The sequence below is a fragment of the Lolium perenne genome, chromosome 1, assembly GCF_019359855.2.
Source record: "Lolium perenne isolate Kyuss_39 chromosome 1, Kyuss_2.0, whole genome shotgun sequence".
NCBI classification, from domain to species: Eukaryota; Viridiplantae; Streptophyta; class Magnoliopsida; order Poales; family Poaceae; genus Lolium; species Lolium perenne.
This window is the reverse complement of record NC_067244.2, coordinates 77588280-77613529: the sequence shown is the minus strand read 5'-3', so window position 1 is coordinate 77613529 and position 25250 is coordinate 77588280. Positions and strand designations below refer to the sequence as shown.

At 45.3% G+C, this 25250-nt stretch overlaps 2 protein-coding genes and 1 long non-coding RNA gene across 7 annotated transcripts; all 3 read left to right on the top strand.

The window, feature by feature from the left end:
• Positions 1–8725: 8725 nt before the first annotated feature.
• Positions 8726–12100, top strand: LOC127293933 (uncharacterized). Of its 2 annotated transcripts, XR_011755642.1 has the most exons (3): positions 8726–9319; positions 10818–10903; positions 11735–12100. It is a non-coding gene; the product is annotated as an uncharacterized lncRNA (long non-coding RNA). The 2 variants fall into 2 exon arrangements; XR_007846261.1 differs by having other exon boundaries at positions 10818–12100.
• A 1897-nt stretch (positions 12101–13997) lies between these two features.
• LOC127293915 (probable galactinol--sucrose galactosyltransferase 2) lies at positions 13998–17801 on the top strand. Of its 4 annotated transcripts, none has more exons than XM_051323643.2 (8): positions 13998–14344; positions 14533–14750; positions 15070–15323; positions 15409–15499; positions 15597–15645; positions 15755–16639; positions 16730–16932; positions 17009–17801. In XM_051323643.2, exons 2-8 carry the CDS (start codon positions 14560–14562, stop codon positions 17604–17606), a joined length of 2271 nt encoding a protein of 756 aa, XP_051179603.1. In that variant the 5' UTR covers positions 13998–14344; positions 14533–14559; the 3' UTR covers positions 17607–17801. The 4 variants fall into 4 exon arrangements, with proteins under 4 accessions (XP_051179603.1, XP_051179606.1, XP_051179593.1 ...); XM_051323646.2 differs by having other exon boundaries at positions 14513–14750; XM_051323633.2 differs by having other exon boundaries at positions 14510–14750.
• A 432-nt stretch (positions 17802–18233) lies between these two features.
• On the top strand, positions 18234–22350 carry LOC127293906 (proline-rich receptor-like protein kinase PERK8). The gene is made up of 6 exons (XM_071822369.1): positions 18234–18297; positions 18876–18970; positions 19648–19749; positions 19832–19963; positions 20051–21262; positions 21501–22350. The coding sequence occupies exons 1-5, from the start codon at positions 18234–18236 to the stop codon at positions 20159–20161; spliced, it is 504 nt and encodes a 167-aa protein (XP_071678470.1). The 3' UTR covers positions 20162–21262; positions 21501–22350.
• The last annotated feature ends 2900 nt before the right edge of the window (positions 22351–25250 follow it).

The window sequence follows — 25250 nt, the reverse complement described above, 5'->3', positions numbered from 1 at the left end:
AACCTCTTCATACTTATCATTTAAGAAAATGATTTAAATGAGGTGTAGCACCTCATACAATTTAATCTTAACATGGTAAAGATTTAATATCATCAAACAATTCATATGAGACCTAAATGACCAGAGTCTCTACCTCATTTTTAATTGTTCATGACAAGATTTAAATGAGAGAAACACTCCCATATGATTTATTAATAGTTTTGGACAATATCTTTGACTAGAAATAGCCCTATAGTCCTTTAATTAAACCAGGCCATGATCATTCAAAGTAATCATGGCATATTGTTGCAGAGACAATTAGTACAATTGAAATGTGCTTTATAGGAGTTGGAATCAACTCAAAAGCATTTTTGGTTGATTTTTAATAATTATTCTAAGTCAGAAAAGTCCCTGTCTTGTTTATTTTTATACTTTAATTCTATAACAGATCTAGGGTTCAAACCAGTGGCATGTTGTAGAACTTTTCACTAGCTTTCCAACAATATGAAATTTGTTAAATTTGTCCAAGCCAAACAGATTCTATGAATTTTCAAAGTTGGAGCCAGTATTGAATTTGAATTGAATTGATTAAACCGAATTTGAATTTAACGGGCTGGCGGGAAACAGAGTGGGCCGAAACTATTTGAAATGCAGCAATTCAGCCCAGTAACGCGTCCAGCGCGCGTGGGCTTGCTGACAGCATGGGGGCCACCAGTCAGCGACTGTGTAATCCCGAATCGGTATGAGTTATTGTGGGGCGTAGGATTAGAAAGCAGATCGACGGCTCGAAGCCATCGTCTTCTCCGGTGAGAGAGGGTTACGGGCACGGCGGCGCTAGGGGGTCGGAGGGCTAACCAGGACTCCCGCGGTGGCTGGCAGTATGCTCGGGGAAGGTGTAGTCGACGGCGAAGCTCCTGGTACCGGCGGCAGCTCCTGGAACGGCTCCAATCGACGGCGATGTTCACCAGGCTTCCGCGGCTCCGATCTTCAAATTGCGGCGACTCCGGCGATGATTCGATGGGTGGAGTGGTGGTGAAGAGTCAGGGATGGGAGGAGAGGAAGGTGTGGTGCCTGGATTGCTCTGGGGAGGCCGTTATTTATAGGGGAGCTTGGGTGCTGCGGGGCAGGGTTGAAGTCGACAAGCGCGCGGCGATTCCGGCGAGCGGTTGGGCTAGGCGAGGGTGCGGTCGTGTTCTCCTCGTCATGGCGACTCAGTGAGCGTCAACGGCGCGGTAGGGTAGCCTGACGCGGCCGCGGCGGACGGGCGTGTCCTTTCTGGCGACGACGGGCGCGGGGAGGTGACGCGATCATGTCCGGCGAGCTACACGTGTCGTGGCGAGTACCCTGGCGAGCGGAGGCGGTCGGGGTACGGCGGAGTACGGCGAGGCAACGCGTGGCCAGTGGTGTCCGCGCGTGTACGACACGACGTCATCGGCATGGCTGGGTGATATGGGCGCGCGATTTCTGGCGATGGTCGGCGTCCTCCTCGACAATTGCGTGCATAGGCAGGTGTAGGGAGGTGAGGTGGAGGTACTGGACACCAGGGCCAGGGTTGGAGAGGAAGGGGAAGAGAGGTGGTGCGGCATGGTGGTGACATGGCCGACATGGCCATGTCCTTGCCTCCTTAGGGTTTCTCCTAGGGCTCCTATACATGCATGAGTTAGAGAGGGAACCAGGGGACAGGTTAGAGTAGCTTGGGGCAGTTGGTTTGGCCAAAACATTATTTTAAATAGAGTTTGCAATTATTCCATATTTGCCCAAATCCATTTCTTGCAAAATTTGGTTGAGCTCATATGGTTGCACAATTTGAAAGTGGTGAGTTTGGTTAAGTTGTAAATGACCAGAGACAACTATGTGTGGTGGTGGAATTTTAAAAATCAAAGAATTGCAAAATTTGACAAAGTGAGATTGTTGCACATAATAAAAAGTCTCAACTTTGCATGAGCATAGAATTTGATCCAAAGTGATTTTGGCATGATGGTCTTTACCAAAGTTATTCTACTTCATGTTCTCTTGGATGACATGCAAAGAATTGGGAAAGTTTAGTTTGAAAAACTTGAAATACAAGGACTCAAAGTAGTGACCAGAATATAAATGGCAGTTTTGACCATTATCATATGTGATCACAATTTGAGTTTGAAATTGATTTGATTTGTGTTTCTTTGATTCCAAAAGTTGTAATAAGTGTTTAGTAACATAATACAACTAATGGTGAAGGCCAAATTGGTCTAGGTCAAAGATTTGGAAAAATGGCATAAACCATATGTGAGGGTTTTGTGATTTTCTAACTTTTATTATTTTATTTTTCTTTGCTTCATTTTGACAAGAGTGAGGTTTCTTTGGTGTTAGATTGAGTTGGGTAAAAGGTTCAAACCATTTTGGGGCAATGTGGGTGCCTAGGTCAAGATTTGATATTTTGGCTAAGTGCCACATATGCCTCTATGCATATGTTTTAATTCATTTTTCTTTTCTTTTTGGTTTCACCAAGATTTGAGTGGTAAGCCTTAATTTAGGTTTGTTGAGGTATTTTCAAACCATCTACCAATGTAGATAAAGCAAAGTTGAGCATTTGCAAAAATAGCCATAGGCTTGCATATGTTTTTTTCTTATTTAAAATCTTTTCTTTTTATTTTGTTTTTCAAAGGTTGGTGACAAGAGGGATGAGGTTTAGGGTTTAGTGGGGTTCACCATGGTTCACCACCATTTAGCAAAATAAGAAAAGTAGGGTTCAAGATTTACATATTAGGGCTATATGCCCACATATGTCTTTTTCTTTATTTTGGTTTCTCAAAATAGATCCACTTGGATTTGAGAAGGTTAGGGTTTAGGGTTTTTCTTATTTGATTTCTTTCTCTTCTATTTTATTTGGTTTGTGATCTTCACTTTATCACTTTAGGGTTTTAGGGTTTATTACCTAAGCCTAAGAACACTCATCATGGCAAAACACAAGTATTAGGTATGAGCACTCTATGTAAGAAAAGTTTTTGTTGGTTCTCATTTTTGGAAAAAAGGAAATTCATTTTCTCTTTGTTTTAAAATTTGGGATGTTACACACATGGTGCATGCTAGTCAAAACGTGAAGCCATAATGAACATGAAAGAGATGATAAAGCATTCAACACTTCCTCATGAGCTAAAACAAAACACAAAACATGTAATAATCTTTGAAGGTTTAAATGTAGCACACTAGCAATTCACTTTGGAATGGCAGTGAAATACCAGATATAGGTATGTATGGTGGACACAATTGGTAAACTTTGGTTTTTGGTAGTTGGATGCACGAGTAGAGCTCATACTCAGTACAGGTGAAGGCTAGCAAAAAACTGGGAGCGACCAACTAAGAGAGCAATAATGGCCATAATTTTGCATAGCGACAAAACATTATTAATCAAAGCATAAAGTGATATTACAAATCAAAAACTAAATGATCATAGAGGCTTTAGGTGATAGGTTAGTATTCATAACATGATGTAAACATGTGCCAAGTCAACCCCATAAAGCATCAAAGGAGAATACCACAATATTTTGCTTTGTATGATGGAAACAACACATGATTCTTTCAATGACACATTAAGCACTCTCAGCTATTTGAGACAAGTCATACTACAACAATAACTACTAAGCATATGATTAAAATAACATCCAACATGACATGCCAAAGTCTATGACACATTCTAAACAAGCTTCCTTTTGCATCACTATAAACATGAAACATTTTACTCGTCTCCAACACCAATCAACTTATTTGAAACAACTCTCATAGATAATAATCAATAAATACCAGAGAGCTAATCATACCTAACAAAATAAAACTAACAAGCTCTGAACAAAATACGAGTGGAAAACCATAGCTAAACGCAGTACTAGCAAAACAGAACACTCGCAGAACAATAGGAGTGAAAACTAGAGTGTTCTATGCAATTAAAACGGAGTGTGTCATTCTACAAAACAAATATGTTGGGATCCAACCATATGCTACAGCAAACAAAACAAAGAAAAATAAAAACAAAAATAAAGACGCGCCAAGAACAACACATAGCATATGAAGCAATAAAAATATAGCATCTAGAAAGATGACCTGATGCTTTGTTGATGAAGAGGGGATGCCTTGGAAGCTCAAAACTATGTTCTGGCTGAGAATAAGAATTTTTCAAGGAAATAATAAGGAGAGGTTATTACAGAGGTAATAACTTCCAAGTCTCAACAAAAGAAAAATTATAGAAATAAAACATGGGTTATCTCCCAAGAGTGCTTTTCTTTAACGCCTTTCAGCTAGGCGCGAAAAAAGAGCTCGCATCAAGTATTTTCAAGTGAAGAAGCATCAAGATCAATGCCAGAAGTCTTTTCAACAAGGAATTGTATTTTATCCATACAAGTTTTAGAAGAACCTCTCTCAACACTTTTAGGTTCACTAGTTTCATCAAATGGTTTTTTAGGAACAATCCAATCAATATTATTTTCCAAAGCTTCACGCATTCCTACGAGTTTGAAAGGTATTGATATTTTGATTTCCTCCCTGTTTTCAGGTTTGATTTTGTCTATCTTTTCAAGTGTACCAATAACATCTACACATGAGCCTACCATCTTAAACCAATCAAAGACTTTCCTAGCTTCTATAACAGCATCTCTAAATTCTTTAAGAAAAGTTTCCAGGATAAAATCTCTCTGTTCATCATCCTCAACTTCATGAAGTTTAAGAAACATTTGCTGCATTATGGGGTTAAGGCTAACAAACCTAGCCTCCAACATTTGAACTAAATTAGCTGCAGCAGTTTCATAATTAGGAGCAAGTTCTACTATGGATTTATCGTCAATATCTTTATGCTTACTAACATGATTAAATAATTTTTCAATGTTATCTCTCCCAATTATAGAATCACTACCTATTAATAGGTCTTTCAGAACGTACTTAGGGATCAACATAATGAGCTAAAAATAAAGCAACAAAATAACAACTATAAAGGAACTAATTTTTTTTGTGTTTTCGATATAAAGAAGAAAACAAGACAAAGTAAAATAAACTAAGAAAAAATAATAATTAAGTAAAGAGATTGGAGATGAGAGACTCCCCATGCAGAAATCCTCTTTCTCCCCGACAACGATGCCAGAAAAAGAGCTTGATGTTGTGAAGTTGCACACCATTGGGGAAACCCCAAGAGGAAGGTATGATGATCACAGTAGCAAGTTTTCACCCAGTAAGAAACCAAGGTTTAATCGACCATTAGGAGAAAGGGATGACTTCTGAAGGTGTTGCTAGCTGACTTTTGGCAGGACGCACTACCGGCGTCAGCAACAACGTGGAACCTACACACAACACAACCAAAATATTTTGTCCCAACTTACAGTGAGGTTGTCAATTTCACTGGTTTTGCTGAAAACAAAGGATTAACCGTATAGTGTGGAAAGAGATGTTTGTTTGTAGTGGAATTAAGGAGAACAATGCTTGCAGTAAGTAAACAGAACATGTGTTTGTAGTAGATGATTTTATCAGTGTAAAAGAAAGGACCGGGGTCCACAATTCACTAGAGGTGTCTCTCCATAAAGATAATAACATGCTGGGTGAACAAATTACAACTGCGCAATTGACATAATAAAGACCATACATGACAAGCTGATTACTATGCGATTCATTTGGGCATTACAACATAATACATAGACTGTAACCCAACAGCGTCTATGACTAATAATCCACCTTCCAGTTAGCGTCCGCACCCGTTTTAGTATTAAGTTGCAAGCAACAAATTATCGCATTAAGCAATGTGTGTAAAGTAAACAATAGAATTATCCTTAGACAAAGCATTGTTGTTTTCTCCCTAGTAGCAACAACACATCTACAACCTTAGAAATTATTGTCATTCCATATTACTAGAGGAATGAACCCACTATCGAGCATAATTACTCCCTCTTGGAGTCACAATCACATACTTGGCCAGAGCATCTACTAGCAACAGAGAGCATGCAAGATCACAAATAACATATGATAAGTATATAATCGATCTCAACCATAATATTAAATATTCATCAGATCCCAGCTAACACAACATGTAGCATTACATAAAGATGGTCTTGATCATGATAGGCAGCTCACAAGATCTAAACATGAATCCTAAATTGGAGAAGACAACCATCTAGCTACTGCTATGGACCCGTAGTCCAGAGATGAACTACTCATGCATCACTTCGAAGGCGGGCATGGCGATGTAGAGGTCTCCGATGATGATCTCCCTCTCCGGCTGGGTGCCGGGAAGAGTTTTAGAACCCTCCCGAGCTAGGGTCGGAGATGGCGGTCGCGACGGATCTTTTTGTGGATGGAGGCTCGGGTATTCAGGTTTTTCCCAAACAGGTGAATAAATAGGCGGAATGGCGAGGTCGGTAGGTGCACGAGGGGCAGGGCCGGCCCTAGGGGTGGGCGGGAGGGGTGGCCGCCCCGGGCCCCTGGGACCAAGGGGGCCCTTCTAGGTCTTCATACGTGGCAGGGATGAGCTCGGAGCTTGTGTGGCGGGCTGGCGGCGGGGCGCCATTAGAGACGCTCGAGCTCTTTTCTTCGGTCCGTTCAGGGAGACGAGGACAAGGTTACCTCTTTCCATTGGGCTGGAACATGGGCTTTTTGATTCGTTAGTACGGGCCTTTTCTCTTTTGTTAGCTTTCCGCTGAAAATAAAAGAGAGAAGTCCAATTTACCCCCATAAACTTGTCTCAAAGTTCAGCTTACAACCCTCAATTTTAGTTTGGTTCAATTTTCAACCTTGAATTCTAAAAACGGTTCAGAATCACCCCTTGTATTGTATTAAGCTGGTTTTTCTTGTAGCGTGTATGTTGTATGTTGATGAGTTGGCACAATATATAGGAAGAAAAACTGCTAACTGGCGAGAAAAACCGGTTCAAAACATGTCAAAAAGGGTAGAAGGTCCAATTCCGAACGGTTTATAGAATTCAGGGTTGAAGATTGAACCAAAGTAAAGTTAAGAGTTGTAATCTGAACTTTGAGACAAGTTTAAGGGGGTAAATTGGACTTCTCTCAAAACAAAACTACGATGTGATTAAGTATTCTTCGCTCAAAGAAAAAAAGTTGTTAAGTATTTAAGTGGTTATGGCAAGTGGGATAAACTATGGGCACAATAAAGTTTTATGGCTTGTTGCACAACACACAATCAGCACATTTCCAATTCTATTTCCCCCTTCCAAAAAACCCTTTTCTTCTCACGTTGATTGTTCTAGCTGTTGCAAAAGGTAGAATACCCAAACCTACTATGATAAACACAACCAACTCCCAACACGCCGGGTATTAATTAGAGGTCATTGCGACACACAACGCGAATAATAGGTGGTTGACCGCCCATCGGACGGTGTCGAAAACAACTAGAAGGTGTGATCTAAAAAAAATGCGTCTAATTATTCATATGTTATTGATATACCATCACAGGCTCTCATACGGCCACACCACGAGAAAACCTTATTGCGTCCACTAGCCACTGCGATGGCATTATTCGAGTCAAAGTTAATAATTAGTCACAATGATATTGATATGCCATCACATATGAGTTTGTATCTAGAAATGTTACAAGAAATTTTTCATCATAATATATATAAGTTATCTAGATTTTATGGATAGTTTAAGTGTGCTAAAATTTTACGGATACTTGTATTAATTGTTATTATGCTGACTGTATTAAAGGGTCCTAGGTTACCGTTTCACCCTAGGCCCTCGAAACATCAGGACCGGCCGTGACGAGGGGCCCACACCACTCCTAGGCGCGGCCAGGGCTAGGGCCGCGCCTAGGCCAGGTGTGGTCGCCTCATGGCGCCTCTTCGTCTCTCCTCCTGACTCCATCTTCATTACAGTAAAGTAGGAACTTCGGTATTTGTTTCATTCAATTTCTGAGAATATTTCCTGTATAACTTTTCTGAAATACAAAACAACAGAAAATATGGAACTTGCACTGTGGTATCTTGTCAATAGATTAGTTCCGGAAAATGTATAAAAGTGCAACGAAGTGTAAACAAAACATATAGAAATTGATGTAGAACAAACATGGAGCATCAAAAATTATAGATACATTTGCAATCAGATAAAACTATCTTAGGGAAAATATGGGCCAGGAAACCACGTTTCTAGGTCTGGTGAGATCACGCCGGCTCGGGAGCAGTGTGGAGCGGACCACAGTTATGGTGATAACCAAATATGTGTGGACTATTTAGTGTCATCCTTGCATACATTTCATACCTACAAAAGAAATTTAGATCAAGTAATTCCAAAACCAATTACGCCGAACCAAATAAATAAAGTAAAGAGTAATATAAAAATGCCACAAATTAATCAAAGCTGTCGCAAACATGTGAGTTACAATGTTTGAAGCATTCGACCGGACAGGAAAAAAAACATGACTTTGACCATGATAGCCACTCGAGACCATGAGGTTACCAGAATTATTATTTCTTGTCGACTAGTATTTTCGATAAGAGCTATTTTCTGGTGCAAGTGATTCCGTTGGTAAAGTTCTACCTAACTCGCAAAATAGTCGTGAGGGCAAACAAACACCGAATAGGGAACCATAATAATTAAATTTGGAGGGATTATATAAATAAATGGAAATGTCCGAGTAAAGTTTAGTTGTAACCAATACACATTCTAGCAGTGAGTAAAATATATATACATCCGATGAAAAAGCTATCCAATGTCTTGTTATGTGCACGTACAAATCCATCCACGGGAAAAGATATCTGTCATTCACCATGTGGTGTAGCAGTTAAACAGGATCACCCCTCTTTTAGCCAAACCATCACGGTACGATGTATCTTGAACATAGCTAGTAGGAGCTGGCAATCAGGGGAGCAGCCAGCGATGCATACATGGGCACGTCATACTCTGGATAGATGTGCGGCAGTGGGAAATCGAGTGAAGTTCTTCTCCAGTCCGCCGCCCAGGCAAGCCTCTTCCACCTATCTCTATTGCCAATTCCCCACCGAAGACCAAAACCTAAATCCATGGCCGGTGTTGAGAGAGCCGACCAAGCACCATGTAGCAGGATTAGGGAGGGACGGACACCACCGGAGCCCAAACAGAGGAGCAGGGAGTTTACCTGGATTGGAACCACTGCTCTCGGGTTCGCGGGTGACCACTTCTATGGACATCCGTCAGGCGGAGACAATCGACAAGCAACAACAGGCCGTGGTGGACACTCTGAATACTAGGGGGCATCGCGGGGCGTTCGTCTTGGAGCTCGCCAAACCTGTCGGCAACCGTTGTCCACACTGGCGCTGGTGAGGAAAATCATCTGGAGCTTAGGCGACCAAAGTCCTCTCAGGCACATTACTACTGTCCCCAAGTGCCCACCCATTCAGGTATACCTTACACTTGACACCAAAAATCTGAATAGATGCATGTCTGGTTTGCTCGTGTACTGATCTGTTGCATGAGTGTGAACAATAGAGATTTAGATGGTAGACGATAAGCATGAGAAACTAGGAATTATCCCGAGAAGAATACTCATTATATACATTTGTATTGTTGTCTGAATACTGCAACTCTTCATCTCTCAAAATATATGAAAGCTTACTCGTGGATGCTTAGAACCGTTATGGTGCTGTCCTATAAATGAGGCCATTATTTCTTGTTTAATCAAAAGTGTAGGTACGTACTAAAATGAACTATAAGGTAAGATGCAGATCGGTTTGTCACAATAGACTATAACATATATATCTGAATATACAAACTTCGTAGTGTGTACTGTTCTGAAACTGAAAACTGACTGCTCTGTTTATAAGTCCATAGCTTGCATCCTTGCGTAGATAAGTCAAGAGATGAGTAATGAAGGGAATTCAGTTACTTTAGGATCAGAAATAATCTTATACCTAAATATTATTTCCTGGATAAAGCGTCTATACTTTAGTACCCCAAACTATATAAACTTGACCAGGTTTCAGTAGAGAAGCACATGTACTGTAGCATATCTTCAGGTTTCAGTAGAAGAACTAAATCCCAGGAAACCATCAGGTTACACGTAAGAGAGATAAGCAAGCTAGACTGATGATTAAAATTTGGTTACTACACTTTGGCTTGAGTGTGTTAGCTACTGATGTCTAAAGACTTCTAACCAATTATTTACCGAATAGATTCAGATGAGACCACCGGCAATTAAAGTGACAAACTTAGTGACCTCACTATAATAGTTCAGAATTAGAGTCGTGTACAATGGTCATTTGATCGCTAGTGCCGCACACCTTCAGTCATGCATATTTGGAACCAAGCTAAATTAGATGGTTCAGTTTAACCCTCTTTGACCTAAGACCCAGGGAACTAACTTCACTATGCCATAGGAACGATAGTACCAAAAATAACATCAAGCATCTGGTTGTTGCTGTACTGGTATATGCAGGTCCACTTGTCACTACCAATACCACTAGGTGATCAATAGGATTCAAGCTTAGCTTAGAGTTAGCTAACTGGTCTGATTCCTTGGCCATAATTAGCATCTCCTGTGAGCAAATAAATCCACAACAATCTCAATCGAGTTTAGTTAGCTGGACCAGTAGAATAACCCTGTTTTCTGTTGTCCAATTATTTCGGATAAACCTATGACAAAACCTGAAACTCAACTTGGTATACCTTTGCTATCATGTGAATTAAAATGTGTTGGTGAACTGAATGTGTCTCATCCTGTTAGCATGTTTTACATGGATTGTGTTCATTGCTTGATGTAATGCACTATGCAAGGTAATGAACAACCAAGACTAATCTGTTAATCATCAACGCTTCACTATGGATAAGTGTACTTGTAACATATATTTGCATCATCTTGGTTGTGCTCACTTTGATTGGACTTCATTCACCTTCTTACAGTTGAATCTTCTTTGGAGTTCTTATGGTTGAATTGAATCTTCTACATTGACCTTCAATGATTTTGATTGCGCTCCTGAGTATCTCAGGCAAGTCCATTCTTGCACATCCTTGATTATTTTTATCAAAGTATTTGTCAATCTATTATTATGTATCACCTGCATCAAACAAAAATATATCTTATAAATAATATGACATGCATGTTGATCGGCTGATGGAGCAGCCGGTGAACTATTATGGCTGGTAGTCGAACCCTGTGTGGAGGCTGTGAAGCCATTGGAAGGCGGGTTCGACTACAAGGGATATCACCATTAGGATCTAATCAACAATTGCCTTCTTGAGCTCAAGCGCCGTAGTGACCGCGTTGACCATATGACCCTGACTGGGAAGGGCGGAGCTGAAGTAATTCCATCTTACGGCATATCTCCCAGGGATGGCAGTTGGGGTGTGACCTCTACTATAGGCGACCAACTGTCTAAACAAACTAAAGGCCTCTACTGAAGGCATTAAACTGATTGGGCGGGTAGCTGGTTTTGCCAGCTAGATGTGAGATATGTCAAAGAAGGGAGTGTGAATGGGGCTAGCTACCTCAGGAACACCACCATGGGCGTCCGTGGGTAAAGTAACGCACCTCTGCAGAGTGTATAAAATTGTGGCATTGTCACTCCCTGTTCCGGGAAGGAGCTGCGAACGGGGCGAGAAAGGAATCCACAGGGGATTCTAACAGCTCGTGAGGCAAGAAGATCATAGATTTCAGAATAAAACTTGAACTCTTTCATCATAAATGTTTTCGAAAATTTGTGAGTTGATGGACCATTGGTCCTAGTAGTTGATAGTGCATGAAAACTGTTTTGTTATATATCCTAGACTTGTTGATTACTTCGTGTACTCATCCCCTCCTACAAAATCTCCCTTCTTAGATTGTGAACCAGTAGATGCGGGAGTGGATTACCCAGATGTCCAGGAGGAGGAGTTCGAGAAGAAGAAAACCATCGAAGGAGGAGTCAACTACTACATGTACTTCAATGAGCAGGCTAGTATTGATCCATAGAGTTAGTAGTGTAGATTACAGGAAGGGAGTACTTGAGAGTCCTTCGTTGTAGTATAACCTCAGGTTAAGATTTCCTTGTTCTTTTGGAGTTCTTTTTGTTGTAGTTGGTAGCGGAACCTTGTAATATGTTCCAGTTTGAAGCTTCTTCGAATCTTGTAATATAATTTCGTACTTTGGACCGCTCCAGTTGCTTATGTTGTGCTACTCTGATCGGCATATTGTTCGAGATACTTCACTTCCCTTGCAATATGCCGAAGGCTTGCATGTTACTATTTTGTAATATGTCGGGTCGCTTCACTCAGCTTCGCCCTGGCCGCCTCCAGCATGGACGGCGGGGGCGGAGGTGGTGGATCGTAGCCTGAGGTGCTGTTGGCGTTGACGTTGCGCTCTAGCGCGGGGCCACGGTTGCGCGTGGACTTGGTGGCATTGTCGTTGGTGGCCATAACCTCCTGCACGACGTAGGGGCTTGCGGTGATGCTGCTGACGCCGGCTCCGCAAGGAGGGCTGGTGTAGCTCCGCACATGGCGCCGGTAGCGCGGCGGCCGACGGTGGCGACTTAGACGCGATGCGCGCCGAAGGTGATGATGTTACCGCCGGCATGGAAGGGCCTATCGGCGAAGCAACCAGCGTTGTCGTTGATGCAGTCCAGCGAGCCAAGCATCCAGATCAAGCCTGAAGCGACTCGCTCGCCGGAGGGTAGAAGGAGGCCCGTCCGGAAGAAGACTCCAGCCGCAGACGCTGCATGCCCCATGGTGGGCGCCAAATGTCGTGGATCTATCACGGCATATGCCATGGGGTGGCTTAAGTCGAGTGGTTGAGGCCTTATGGCCTAAGGCGGACTCCGGATGCGAGTATGAGTACAAGCGACACAGCAATGTACCTAGGTTCGGGGCCCTCGTATGGAGGTAACATCCCTACTCCTGCCTAGAGATGTATATAATGCGGAGATAGTACAATGGTGCTTCTTGAGCTGTGGACGGCTTGAGGTAGACGAAGACCTCTCCTCCCAAGCGGTTCTGCTATGTGTGAAAGTATGGAATGGATCGATCCCCCCAACGGGGGACGGGGGGGGGGGGGGGGGGCTCTACTGGAGCTTATATAGTGCCCGGAACAATTACATAGAAGTCCCTAGAGGCTATGGCGCTGGCTCCGGCTTCCTCGCGTGGTCCCGAGGTGCTGGGGCCCCTGGCTGCCGCCCCTGTCTTGTCCTCTTTGTCGTTACCAACAGGGACATGACAGAGCAATGGACGGGCAGTAGGCCGGATCTAGCTCATGTTCGTAGCCTGCGGCCCCTAGGTAGCGCCGCCTGTAGCCTGCGCTGCCTCGGAGAGCCGGGCCATGATGACATGTTGTCACGCAGATCCCTGTTGCTCTGCAGTGTTCCGGAATCAGCGGGATGGGACGTCCTCGTGGACTTTGGCACCCGGATGACCGTTCAGGAGCCTTTTCCTACAAGGATCACCAACTTCTGGAGCCGGCCAAGGGAAAGACGAACCCGGCCGATGAAGGGGCAGCCGGCCTAGCTATGCCGAAGCCGGCCGACCCCATGTTAAGCCGGATAGGGTACGTGGAAGCCGGCCCTGACCATGGCTCCAGCCGGCTGCTCCTCGGCCGGCTTTGGCAGCGGGGCAGCCGGCCCTAAGCCAACTGTTTCCAGTTCTTTACCATACCCGGGATCTTTCCCCCGATAAAAATCTCGCTATGAGGAGATATGTTCCATTTTGCCTGAACATTTTTTGTACGTTTTCAATTTATCGACATAATAAATTTTGGTATAGTGAAATTTTAATGCGTTTTAAGCAAAACTGAGACGCTTGAGCCACTCAAAAACATACCGTAGCCATAATTTTTTGTCGTAGTTCTAATTTAAATTGGTGAACTAAACCTTTTTAAAAACTATTCAACGGAGGAGTATTGGGACAAAGAAGGGATAAGGTTTCGAGACCAAGCTAGACCACGTACATGCATGTGTCATTTTTTCCGCTCGGTCGGCAACAGGAAATACACAGCAACAAACCAGGTGTAGCATAGTTTACACAATTATTAGTGCATTTCTTGTAAAAAAGAAATTCATGGAACTGGGACACTTCAAATCCTCCACGCACAGCAGCAGCAGCTGGACCATGCCATACCTTCCATTAGCACCATGCAAATCTTCCACACAAAGAAACCTTGGAGGAGACAACACGTAGGGAGGGATGGAATTTTACGCCTAGACAGTAGAGAGGTGTGAATTCTCCAGCTATGATTAGCAGCTTCTCCGGCGACGTCACCATCTTCCCTCTTCCCCACTATATAAACTGCTCCTCCCCACATCGCTTCCATCCTCCCTCCATCTCCCTCTCCGTCGAGAGCGCCATTAGTACACCTATTGTAGTTGCTAATTTACTGACCTAACGCAAAGCACTCTCTGCTACTGTATCACACGTCACCCGTGCCGTGCTCTATCTTTTCACACAGGCCGCCATATCAGAGCAAGGTACGTGTCCTCCTTGATTGGCCAGCGTGTTGATTTGTGATTAGTTAATCCTTGCTGGATATTTTTATGTATGCTGATGAAGTCCAGCGTGTTGGTTTGTGATTAGTTAATCCTTGTTGAATATGTATGCTGATGAAGTCTTTGCTTGCCGTTCTTGTGAAGAAGAAGAAGAAGAAGAAGAAGAGAAGGCGGTTGTTTGATTTCGGTTATCGGAGATGACGGTGACGCCGCAGATCACGGTGAGCGACGGGAGGCTGACGGTGCGCGGCCGCACGGTGCTATCCGGCGTGCCTGACAACGTCGCGGCGGCGCACGCTTCCGGGGCAGGGCTCGTCGATGGGGCCTTCATCGGCGCCACAGCCGGCGAGGCCAAGAGCCACCACGTCTTCACCTTCGGAACCCTCCGGTGAGTATTATTAATTGGCGACCGCTGATTCAGTCATGTGCCTGTTGCTTTTTTTTAGAGGTGTGCCTGTTGCTGTTGGGAGGAAGAGATAAAGGCAAAGTTGGATAGATTAGTTACGCAACGAAATGTGGCGGGTCGAACACGTGGTACCAAACTCTCTAGAATGTGCTGGGAGTAGTACGGATTTTGGCAGCATCTTGTTGGTTTTGTGACTCTACTACGGAGTACCATTTTCTAATTCTACTAATTTTGGGATGTAGATTTCTTATGAGTGTCAAGGTTTGGCTTAGATTTCCCTGGAATTGTTTGTTTGATGCAGGGATTGCCGGTTCATGTGCGTGTTCCGGTTCAAGCTGTGGTGGATGACGCAGCGGATGGGCAACTCCGGCCGCGAGGTCCCGCTGGAGACCCAGTTCATTATCATCGAGGTCCCCGTCGCCGCCGGCAACGGCGACGGCGACGGCGACAGTGGCGAGCCGGTGTACGTGGTGATGCTACCACTGCTGGAGGGGCAGTTCCGCACGGCGCTCCAGGGCAACGACCAGGACCAGCTCCAGATATGCATCGATAGCGGTATTCTCGTTTTTTATTTTATTTTACCGGGATAAATCGTAAATGCAGTCGATTTTTCTGATTTTGTTGTGCGTGTGATGAGCAGGGGACAAGGCGGTGCAGACTGAACAGGGGATGCACAGCGTCTACATCCACGCCGGCACCAATCCGTTCGACACCATCACCCAGGCGGTCAAGTACGTCGTCTTCTACGTTGCACGTCTTGATAGTTCCAAGTTCCAAGTTCCAACGACTGCAGCTATAACTCGATCATCTTTCATGTCTGAAATGCAGGGCCGTAGAGAAGCACATGCAGACGTTCCACCACAGGGACAAGAAAAATGTCTGTACAACTTTGATTTGATGCTACTACTACGATTCGATTACAATTAGTACTAGTTTGTTCGATGCCAAGTGATCATCTGATTTTGTGGATTGGCGTATGCATGCAGCTGCCGTCATTCGTGGACTGGTTCGGCTGGTGCACCTGGGACGCCTTCTACACCGACGTCACAGCCGACGGCGTCAAGCAGGGCCTCCGCAGCCTGGAGGAGGGCGGCGCGCCGCCGCGGTTCCTCATCATCGACGACGGCTGGCAGCAGATCGGCAGCGAGGACAAGGAGGAGGAGGAGGGGGACCCTAGCGTCTCCGTCCAGGAAGGCGCCCAGTTCGCAAGCAGGCTCACGGGCATCAAGGAGAACACCAAGTTCCAGAGCCACAAGCAGGAGGAGACCCCGGGGCTGAAGCAGCTGGTGGAAGAGGCCAAGAAGGGGCACGGCGTCAAGAGCGTCTACGTGTGGCATGCCATGGCCGGCTACTGGGGCGGGGTCACCCCGTCCGCGGCCGGGATGGCGCGCTACGAGCCGGCTCTCGCGTACCCGGTGCAGTCGCCGGGCGTCACGGGCAACCAGCCGGACATCGTCATGGACTCGCTCTCCGTTCTCGGCCTCGGCCTCGTGCACCCGCGCAAGGCCCACACCTTCTACCACGACCTCCACGCCTACCTCGCCGCGTGCGGCGTCGACGGCGTCAAGGTGGACGTGCAGAACATCATCGAGACGCTCGGCGCCGGACACGGCGGCCGCGTCGCGCTCACCCACGCGTACCACCGCGCGCTCGAGGCGTCCGTCGCCAGGAACTTCCCGGACAACGGATGCATCTCCTGCATGTGCCACAACACCGACACGCTCTACAGCGCAAAGCAGACCGCCGTCATGCGCGCCTCCGACGACTTCTACCCGCGCGACCCGGCGTCGCACACCATACACATCTCCTCGGTGGCTTACAACACGCTATTTCTCGGCGAGTTCATGCACCCCGACTGGGACATGTTCCATGTAAGCTGCATCGTGTGTCTTCCACGTTTATTTCTTTCTACTTCCTGTAATTTTCTATCTGATTCTGACGGATGGATTCTCAATTTGCAGAGCTTGCACCCGGCGGCCGAGTACCACGGCGCCGCAAGGGCGATCGGCGGCTGCCCGATTTACGTCAGCGACAAGCCGGGGAACCACAACTTCGACCTGCTCAAGAAGCTCGTGCTCCCCGACGGCTCTGTGCTTCGCGCGCAGCTCCCTGGCCGGCCCACGCGCGACTGCCTCTTCTCCGATCCGGCGCGCGACGGCGCAAGGTGAGCATCAGCCTCTCGAATTCTCCCAAACTAATTTCTAGCTAGTGTGCTCCAGTTCCTCTGTTTTTCTTTGCAGCCTGCTCAAGATATGGAACGTCAACAAGTGCGCCGGCGTGGTGGGGGTGTTCAACTGCCAGGGCGCGGGGTGGTGCCGCGTCGTCAAGAAGACTCGCATCCACGACGAGGCGCCCGGGACGCTCACCGGCTCGGTGCGCGCCGAGGACGTCGACGCCATCGCCCTGGTCGCCGGCGGCGTTGACTGGGACGGCGAGGCCGTGCTGTACGCGCACCGGGCGGGGGTGCTGGTGCGGCTGCCCCGTGGCGCCAAGCTGCCGGTGACGCTCAAGACGCTCGAGTACGAGCTGTTCCACGTCTGCCCCGTCCGCGCCGTCGCGCGGGGCGTGTCGTTCGCGCCCATCGGCCTGCTCGACATGTTCAACGCCGGTGGCGCCGTCGAAGAATGCACCGTCAACAGCGACGGCAATGCCGGTGTGACGCTCAGTGTGCGGGGCTGTGGCCGGTTCGGCGCCTACTGCTCCCGGAGGCCGGTGAAATGCTCCCTCGACTCGGAAGACGTGGAGTTCAGCTATGACGCCGACATGGGGCTCGTCACCATCGACGTGCCGGTCCCGGAGCAGGAGATGTACCGGTGGGCGCTGGAGATTCAGGTCTAGGCTGCCGGTGATGCCCGTGTCCATAGGGTGGCTCGACCACTCTCAGCCGTAGGGCTGTTGCCATTGGTGGTGCTTAGGAGAGACAAGAGATCATGCTTTGCTCTATTATCACTATCGCCTAGTATGCAATAATGTTACCGCAGCTGTATTATTTAGTAATTTGGGGTAATGGATATCTACACTACTTAAAAAGAATGAACTTGTTTCGTATTCTGCCAAGGATCCAATACGTCAAGATTTTGGTCGTTCGCTTCGTCGTTCCGCACGGGCTTAACTGGGCCGAAGCCCAGCTATACCAGATCGTCGTGAACTCGTGATGGAACCTAAAACCAGCACCCGAAACCCTCGCCCCTCGCCCCTGAGCTCGTCATCCTCCCCCCGTGATAGAAACAAAAGAGTAGGGTTCCTCCCACACATCCTCCGCCGCCGCCGCACCTGGCTGCTTCGGCCTCCGGCCTCCGCCTGCCCCTGGCCAGCCAACCGTCGCCAAGTCGATCCCCGTCTCTCCCCGCATCCATCCCATGGAGCAGGGCCAGCCCGCGGCCACCCCCATGCGCGTCTTCGGCCCATAAAGCGGAGCTCGAGCTCGTCGGATGACGCTCCCTCCGCCGCGGCCTAGGACCGGCGATGCGACTCCAGCCCCTCACTGCTGCTCCCTCCGCCGTCCTCCTCAAGCCGGAGTCCCGCCTACGTACACCTTGTCAGTCTGAATCCAGGCGAGGTCGACCTCATCAGCCAGGTCGCGATGTACCGCGCATCCTCATCGGCGTCTTGACCGGGATTTGTCCATGCGCGACGTCCTTGCCGCATTTCCTATGCCGCGGCCGACGCGGCCGTGTGCACAACTGTATCCCTCACGCCCCGTCTCCTCGCGGAACTGAGAGCATGTCAAGATACGGGCGGGTGCCAAGGTAGGCAGTCCCAACCTACTGCCATTTCACTAATACTGCATATTATGGTTGGAGAGTTTTCATAATTCGTGAGATAGTAAGAAAGACAATGAAGAAAATCTGCAGCATTTTTCTTCAAAAAAGGGAGAGATATACTTTTGTCTTGTGAAACTTGCACGTACAAGCTAGACTGCTAGATTGATGTCGGTAGCACTCACGCACGTACAAGCTGGCTATCTTGGTATATTGTCTAGATGTATAGAGCTAGCATTCAAGCACAACACCTACAAGCATCTTACTATATCGGCCACATTGATGCACTGAATATATGGTAAATTAAGCTTCTGTAGCTCTCTGATTTTTTGTTTATACAATGCAGGTTTCATGGTTCAGAGCATGTACCTCTCCTCCACACGTGCCCCAGTTCACCATCAGTGGTCAACGGAAGCTGACGGGGTCGTCGTGTATCCCCCGGTAACATCATTTCTCTATTTCTCCTTCTCTTCCCAATGTTTGCTTTTCCCAGGATATCCCATTATTTTAAATTAGTATAACTGTATAACTGGGCCATGTATAACTGGGCCAACCCTTGCGCAGTTAAGTCTGACAAAATTGATTTATACTATGATTTTGGACACACAATTTTGTCAATTGTGGAAGTGCAAGAGCCCTTTGTTGTGTGACATAGCATTTTTACATTTTGATCTTGCTCAGTTTTATAGAGTTAGAGACACCAATTTGGGTTTATTTATTCGTACTTGGAGTGTATTCGCTCAACGCTGTTTTCTTTGTTGTTTCATACCTGCAGCTTACTTCCACAACGTACTAGGAAATTTTTTGTATCAGCCGAAACTACTTAAGTTGATATATTCTAAAAGACTAAAAGTTCTACTTCAATTCATATTTTTGTTTGGTCTGAGATCTGAATTGTGTTTACCCTTTCAATGGAATATTTGATGTTTTGGTGTAATCACTAAAGTGCTTGCTACATGAGAATCAATGATTTTCTCTTCTGAAATAGGCTTGTTGCACGGCCATTCATCAGGGGAAAGAAAATGGGGAACTTACATGAGTGTCAACTCTGAATTTGTGCTGAATATAGGTACTTGTTCCCGGAGCACGCATCGACAAGAAGCTGATGGAGAAATTAATCGGACGTGTTCTCCTCTGGCACCGTGCTCTTGGAGCTCATCACCGGCCGGAAACCTGTGGACTCGTCCTGTCCCCTCGATGATGAGAGCCTGGTGGAGTGGGTAAGATGATATAGCAGTAGTGGCACTTTGTTATTTGTATCAGTAATTGTGACAACATGATGTATCCAAATTTTTAACGCAGTCGAGGCCGCTGCTCACCCGCGCGGTTGATGAACATGACTTTGAGGAGGTGGTGGACCCTTTGCTCGCCGATAACTTTGCCGATGTGAAGATGTTCTGGCACTCGGCTGCAAGGAGGCTCAAGATTGGGCAGGTACAGACTAAAACACCATAACAAGCTGGCAACCACAAATTTTTACGGTGCATATCTCACCATGGACCTTCTTGGACCATCTTTCAGGTTGTTAGGATTCTAGAGAGCCCAACCCTGAAAAATGTGGACCTGACCAACGACATGCAAACTGGGATGAACCAGATGTTCAACGTCACAGCGGACTCAGTCAAATTTTGAGGATGGCCTTCAACGGCACGACGGACTCAGTCAAATCTAGAGGATGGCCTTCAACGGCCGTGATTTCATATGTATTTCATGTCGAAGCTAGATTGGTAATGTATCAAATTGGTGCAGAAGCTCGCCACGGACCATCCATGCCCGCCTCCTCCAGGTGACTCTCCACTGGATAACAAGTTCTTTCTTGATTTATTTGGCAGCTTTGGACGGCGGACGGTGGTGAACAGGTGTGGTTCATTTGACATCTAATAGAAACTCATTTTCAGCCCATTTGCAATAGAATCAGCGTGTGTGGAGGTTATGGTAGCGAGCCCTGCTGCTCCACATCAGCAATTTATTTCCAATTTCTTTTTTTCTGTTTTCTTTTCCCTGAAAATCCCTACTCCCGCGATAAAAACCCATTTACAACACATTTGCAATAGAAGCAGTCGTGTGTGCTATTGTAAATCCTTCCAGCCCAATCAAGTTCTTACTATTCTCTTTAAATAAAACATTATAGGTAGTTAGTGTTTCTATTCTCTAATTTTTGGGTGTGTGTGATATGCAGCAAACATGGCTTGTCATTTTCACCATGTGAAGCGATAATAACCTCAATGTGCACAGAGGTTTGTTTTCTTTGTTCAAGAAAAACCCATGTTTCTTATTTAATTTATTCCTTACACGATGTCATGCAACCGATCAAGTTAAATCACATGGTATTTTTTACCTTTCTATGATCTAATCTATTTAGACCCATTTAACGAATGCTTGTTCAGAATAATGAGTTAACTTTGTGCACTGATAATCTATACTTTCCACTACCACACAATTCTTGCCATTCGTAATATCTCTTTGTTGTCAACGGTTGCTACTGTCTGACATCCATGAAATGAAATGCTAACATGTTTGCAGAATTTTTTGTTGTTGTCCAATACTTAACTTTCTAGCAAATAATATCCATTTGATGTAGTAATGTTTACAGCTAATGAGGAGCCCTGAGATTATGCAGCTGACGGAATCAGCAAGGGTGCAACATTAGCCTTCTACAGCAACTTCTCCCAACAACCGCTTTGTCGTCCTTGCGCTATCATGCTCTGTGGCTCTCTGCCCCCTTTGTTGAAGGTGAGCCCGATAGGAACTCAACTAGGATTTTGGATCAACGCGATATGCTATTTTGTGTTGAGTAGATGGAAGCTCCAAAGGATAATCTTGGATGCTCATACAAGCTTATTCTCCTTTGAAGTGCAATGTAATCTTGGATGCTCATACATGCTTATTCTATATAGGAAAGAACAAAGTGTATAGGAAAGAGAGGCACTCTATATTTTTTATTGACTTGCATTTTGTGTTATTGTTTAAGATGGTCAGGGTCATGCTAGCACTGTAGAGAACGCTGGTGTTGTGCCTGTAGGCGCTGATGGTGGCAGTGTGCAGAATAGTAATATTATTAGTGATCAGGAGAATTCACAGCATGGAAGCCCAAGATCAGGACATGGCAAAGATTCAAAAGTTCAGACTACCAGTTCAGGTGTTGGTACTGATCCTGTAGGAGCCCGGCCAGGGAGGTGGATGGCAAGGAACTGCCAGATTGCCTTTCGAAGGAATGCAGTGAATGACATATTCTTCCCAACATGACAACTGACGAGGGTAGTAAAGTAGGCGAACACCAGTGGGTGCAGATGGATACTGATGAGATGACGAATAGTTCTGATTTGAAAGAAATTAGAGAGGTGACAATTGTTTTCGAAGACTCTAGGGCTGATAATCTAATTTTGGTTGAGGAGCTTGTGGGTCTTCTGGGAGGATGTTGTACCCACTGTTTCTACTGAAATAGGTGTCGAGGATGCGCATGAAGAAGCCCTCATAGCTTCACATGACGATTGGGGAAGCTGACGGAATTGGCAGAGAACTTGTTCAAGAACATGTACATACAGCTAAAAAGACAATCGAGGAAGCTGTCGCTGCGTTGGAATTGGATTTCTCTGTTGGAAATGTTGATCTAGCTTTTTTTGGTGGTGCTGTATCTCAAGGCTTCTCGCCATACCACCACCAGTATATTTAGATTTATATGTATGTGACGACAATATCGAGGGATTTTCTTCAATTGCGGTTAGATGAGGTTGCACAGCTCTTTTGCTTGAAACACACTTAAGTAGGTTTTGTTTTAAAATATAATTTGATAAATTATACTATGGTAGCCTTGACTTCAATTTTTTTTTGCTTTGAATATGCTCAGCTTAATGTACATTAGTGGATATGTGCATCGTGTTTTTTGAGTAACATTTTAAGCAGAGAAGAATGTTGTTATTTTTTAAATATTATGTTGCTCTCTCTTTTTATATACGTAAATTTTCATGTGTATCAAATATTATGTGGCCGCCGCTCACTTCGGACTATGGTCCGCGCTCCGTCCCCAGTCCGAGCACGACGATGGCAACGGTGCACGCTCGCCTCGCCCTCTCTGCCCTCCGCCTTCAACCGTCACCAAGGACGACATGCTCCACACGCGGTACGCTACCCTCACCCGCGGCGACTGGCGGCTAGAAGGGGCCAAGGTTTGCTGATCTTGGCGGGATGGAGGCGCTGCTTGGAGAGTTCGATGATGGAGGTGGTGATTCCGCTGTGCCATCCGGAGCTGCCGCGGCGGCTTGGTATTTGGCCCCGTGAGCCAACACTGCTCTCCCTCTACCCATATGCGTCCCCGAGTTCACTACCCCAGGTGAGAAAAAACACACTGATTAGTACAGCAGTTGCTCATCTTAGAAGATATCTCGTGCAAAACTCTGTTTAATTTGCATACTATTCAGAAAAGCTTACCTCATTGGCAGTCCAGAGCCGAGGTAACCGGTAAACTTTTGAAATATTTTGAAATAGTTATTAGTTTTTTTAGATAAGGGGAGTACCCCAGCCTCTGCATCAATTGATGCATGCAGCCTCTTATTAAACTTATTTAAACGGTCTGAGTTACAATCTTAAAACAAATCATGGATCACACAAAGTTTCCACATAAAACAGCCATTTAAAGGAAAAGAGGAAAACAAGCCGCCACAAGATCTTCATGTGAGCCGCCTATCAGTACGCCAACCGCACCGGCTGTATAAATCCCGTGCTACCATCGCCAAGCGGTTGCACCCAATATCCATGTCCAGGCGCGCATCCTCCGGCTGGAGATAGGACCACATATGGATCCATTGAGTAACTAGTGGAATAACCTGCAGAAAAGATGGGAAACTTTTTTTGTTAAAGATATAATTGTTGCGGACATTCCATATTGCCCAAAGTAAAGCGCACACACCAACTCTAATGTGGCCTTTATTTTTCTTAGTTACACCATTTAACCAATTTCCAAACAGATTAGACACGTTAGCAGGAGGTGGAATATTGAAGGTCATGTGAACAATACGCCAAAGGATCTTTGTAAACGGACAAGTAAAAAATAAATGTTGAATTGTCTCATCTTGATCACAAAAACAACATTTAGAACACCCCTGCCAATTACGCTTCTTGAGATTATCTTTTGTGAGAATGACCCTCTTGAGAAGGAACCACATAAAAATTCTGATTTTTAGTGGAACCTTGATTTTCCAAATATACTTCTTGAAATCACCAACATGACCATCTAGTAAATCAAGGTACATAGATTTAACCGAAAATTGACCTGATGCTGTGAGATTCCAATGAAAAACATCATCATTATCTGAGAGCTGAACTCCCATAAGACGAACAACAAGGTGAGCCCATCTATCCCACCTATTACCCGAGAGTTCCCGTCTAAAACCTATATTTATGGGGGTCGCATTCCAAACCTGGGCTACCGAAACATTAGTCTGATTGACAATGCAATACAAAGAAGGATATTGCTCGCAAAGAGGTCTATTCCAAGCCAAGCGTCCTCCCAAAATCTAGTATTCTGACCATTCCCTACCTCCATCGACCCTCTCATGAAGAAATCATCTTTTACACCCATTAACCCTTTCCAGAACGGAGAGTCTGATGGTTTCGCAATAACTTGAGATAAAGTTTTATCTTTTAGATACTTATTCTGCAGTAATTCTTGCCAAACACCTTGCTCATTTATAAGTTTAAATAGCCATTTGCTAAGGAGGCTCTTGTTCTTTAACTCGAGCACCTCAACGCCCAAACCCCCCTGTTCCTTTGGCCGACATATAATCTCCCATTTCGTCAGTCTATATTTTCTCTTATGCCCATCACTTTGCCAAAAAAAAGGGATCGAAAGAAGTCTAATCTTTTCCTAACCCCAACCGGAATCTCAAGAAAAGACAGCATAAACATCGGCAGACTCGTGATTACAAAATTAATAAGTGTTAATCGATCTCCGTAAGAGAGCATCTTGCCCGCCCAACAACTGAGTTTTTTCTCAAAACGATCCTCTACAGGTTTCCACTCCCCATTTCTTAACTTTCGAAAATGGATTGGAATTCCCAAGTATCTGAATGGCAGAGACCCAATGTCGCACCCAAATAAAGTCTTACAGTCTGATTCCATATCTTTGGCCTTCCCAAAACAAAAAATCTCACTCTTGTGAAAATTTATTTTGAGACCGGATAGCTGCTCGAAAAGACATAGAATTAGTTTCATATTAAGGGCTTTGTCTAAATCGTGCTCCATAAAGAGAATTGTGTCATCGGCGTACTGTAGAATAGAAATTCCACCATCAACTAGATGAGGAATAAGCCCACTAACCTGATCATCTCTCTTCGCTCTCTCAATCATAATAGCGAGCATGTCAGCGACTATATTAAAAAGAATAGGAGATAAAGGGTCTCCCTGTCGCAGCCCCTTCTTGGTCTGAAAACAATGACCTATGTCGTCATTCACCCTAATATTAACACTCCCCTTCTCAATATATCATTGAACCCATTGACACCAAGTAGGGTCGAAACCCTTCATACGCATAGTTTGCTGTAAAAAATCCCAATTAACTTTATCATACGCCTTTTCGAAATCAATTTTAAAAAGTACTCCATCCATTTTCTTCCTATGAAGTTCATGAATGGTCTCATGAAGAATTACCACCCCTTCTAAAATATGTCTACCCGGCATAAAAGCAGTTTGTGTTGGCTGTACAACATTCTCTGCGATACCCGTC

Coding starts and splice junctions, on each gene's coding strand:
- LOC127293915 (XM_051323643.2), top strand. CDS start 14,560: ATGACGGTGACGCCGCAGATCACGGTGAGCGACGGGAGGCTGACGGTG. Junction 15,646..15,754: donor ACCACAGGGACAAGAAAAAT/GTCTGTACAACT, acceptor GTATGCATGCAG/CTGCCGTCATTCGTGGACTG. Junction 16,640..16,729: donor CCGACTGGGACATGTTCCAT/GTAAGCTGCATC, acceptor CTCAATTTGCAG/AGCTTGCACCCGGCGGCCGA.
- LOC127293906 (XM_071822369.1), top strand. CDS start 18,234: ATGCGACTCCAGCCCCTCACTGCTGCTCCCTCCGCCGTCCTCCTCAAG. Junction 18,298..18,875: donor CAAGCCGGAGTCCCGCCTAC/GTACACCTTGTC, acceptor TATACAATGCAG/GTTTCATGGTTCAGAGCATG. Junction 19,964..20,050: donor GGAGGCTCAAGATTGGGCAG/GTACAGACTAAA, acceptor ACCATCTTTCAG/GTTGTTAGGATTCTAGAGAG.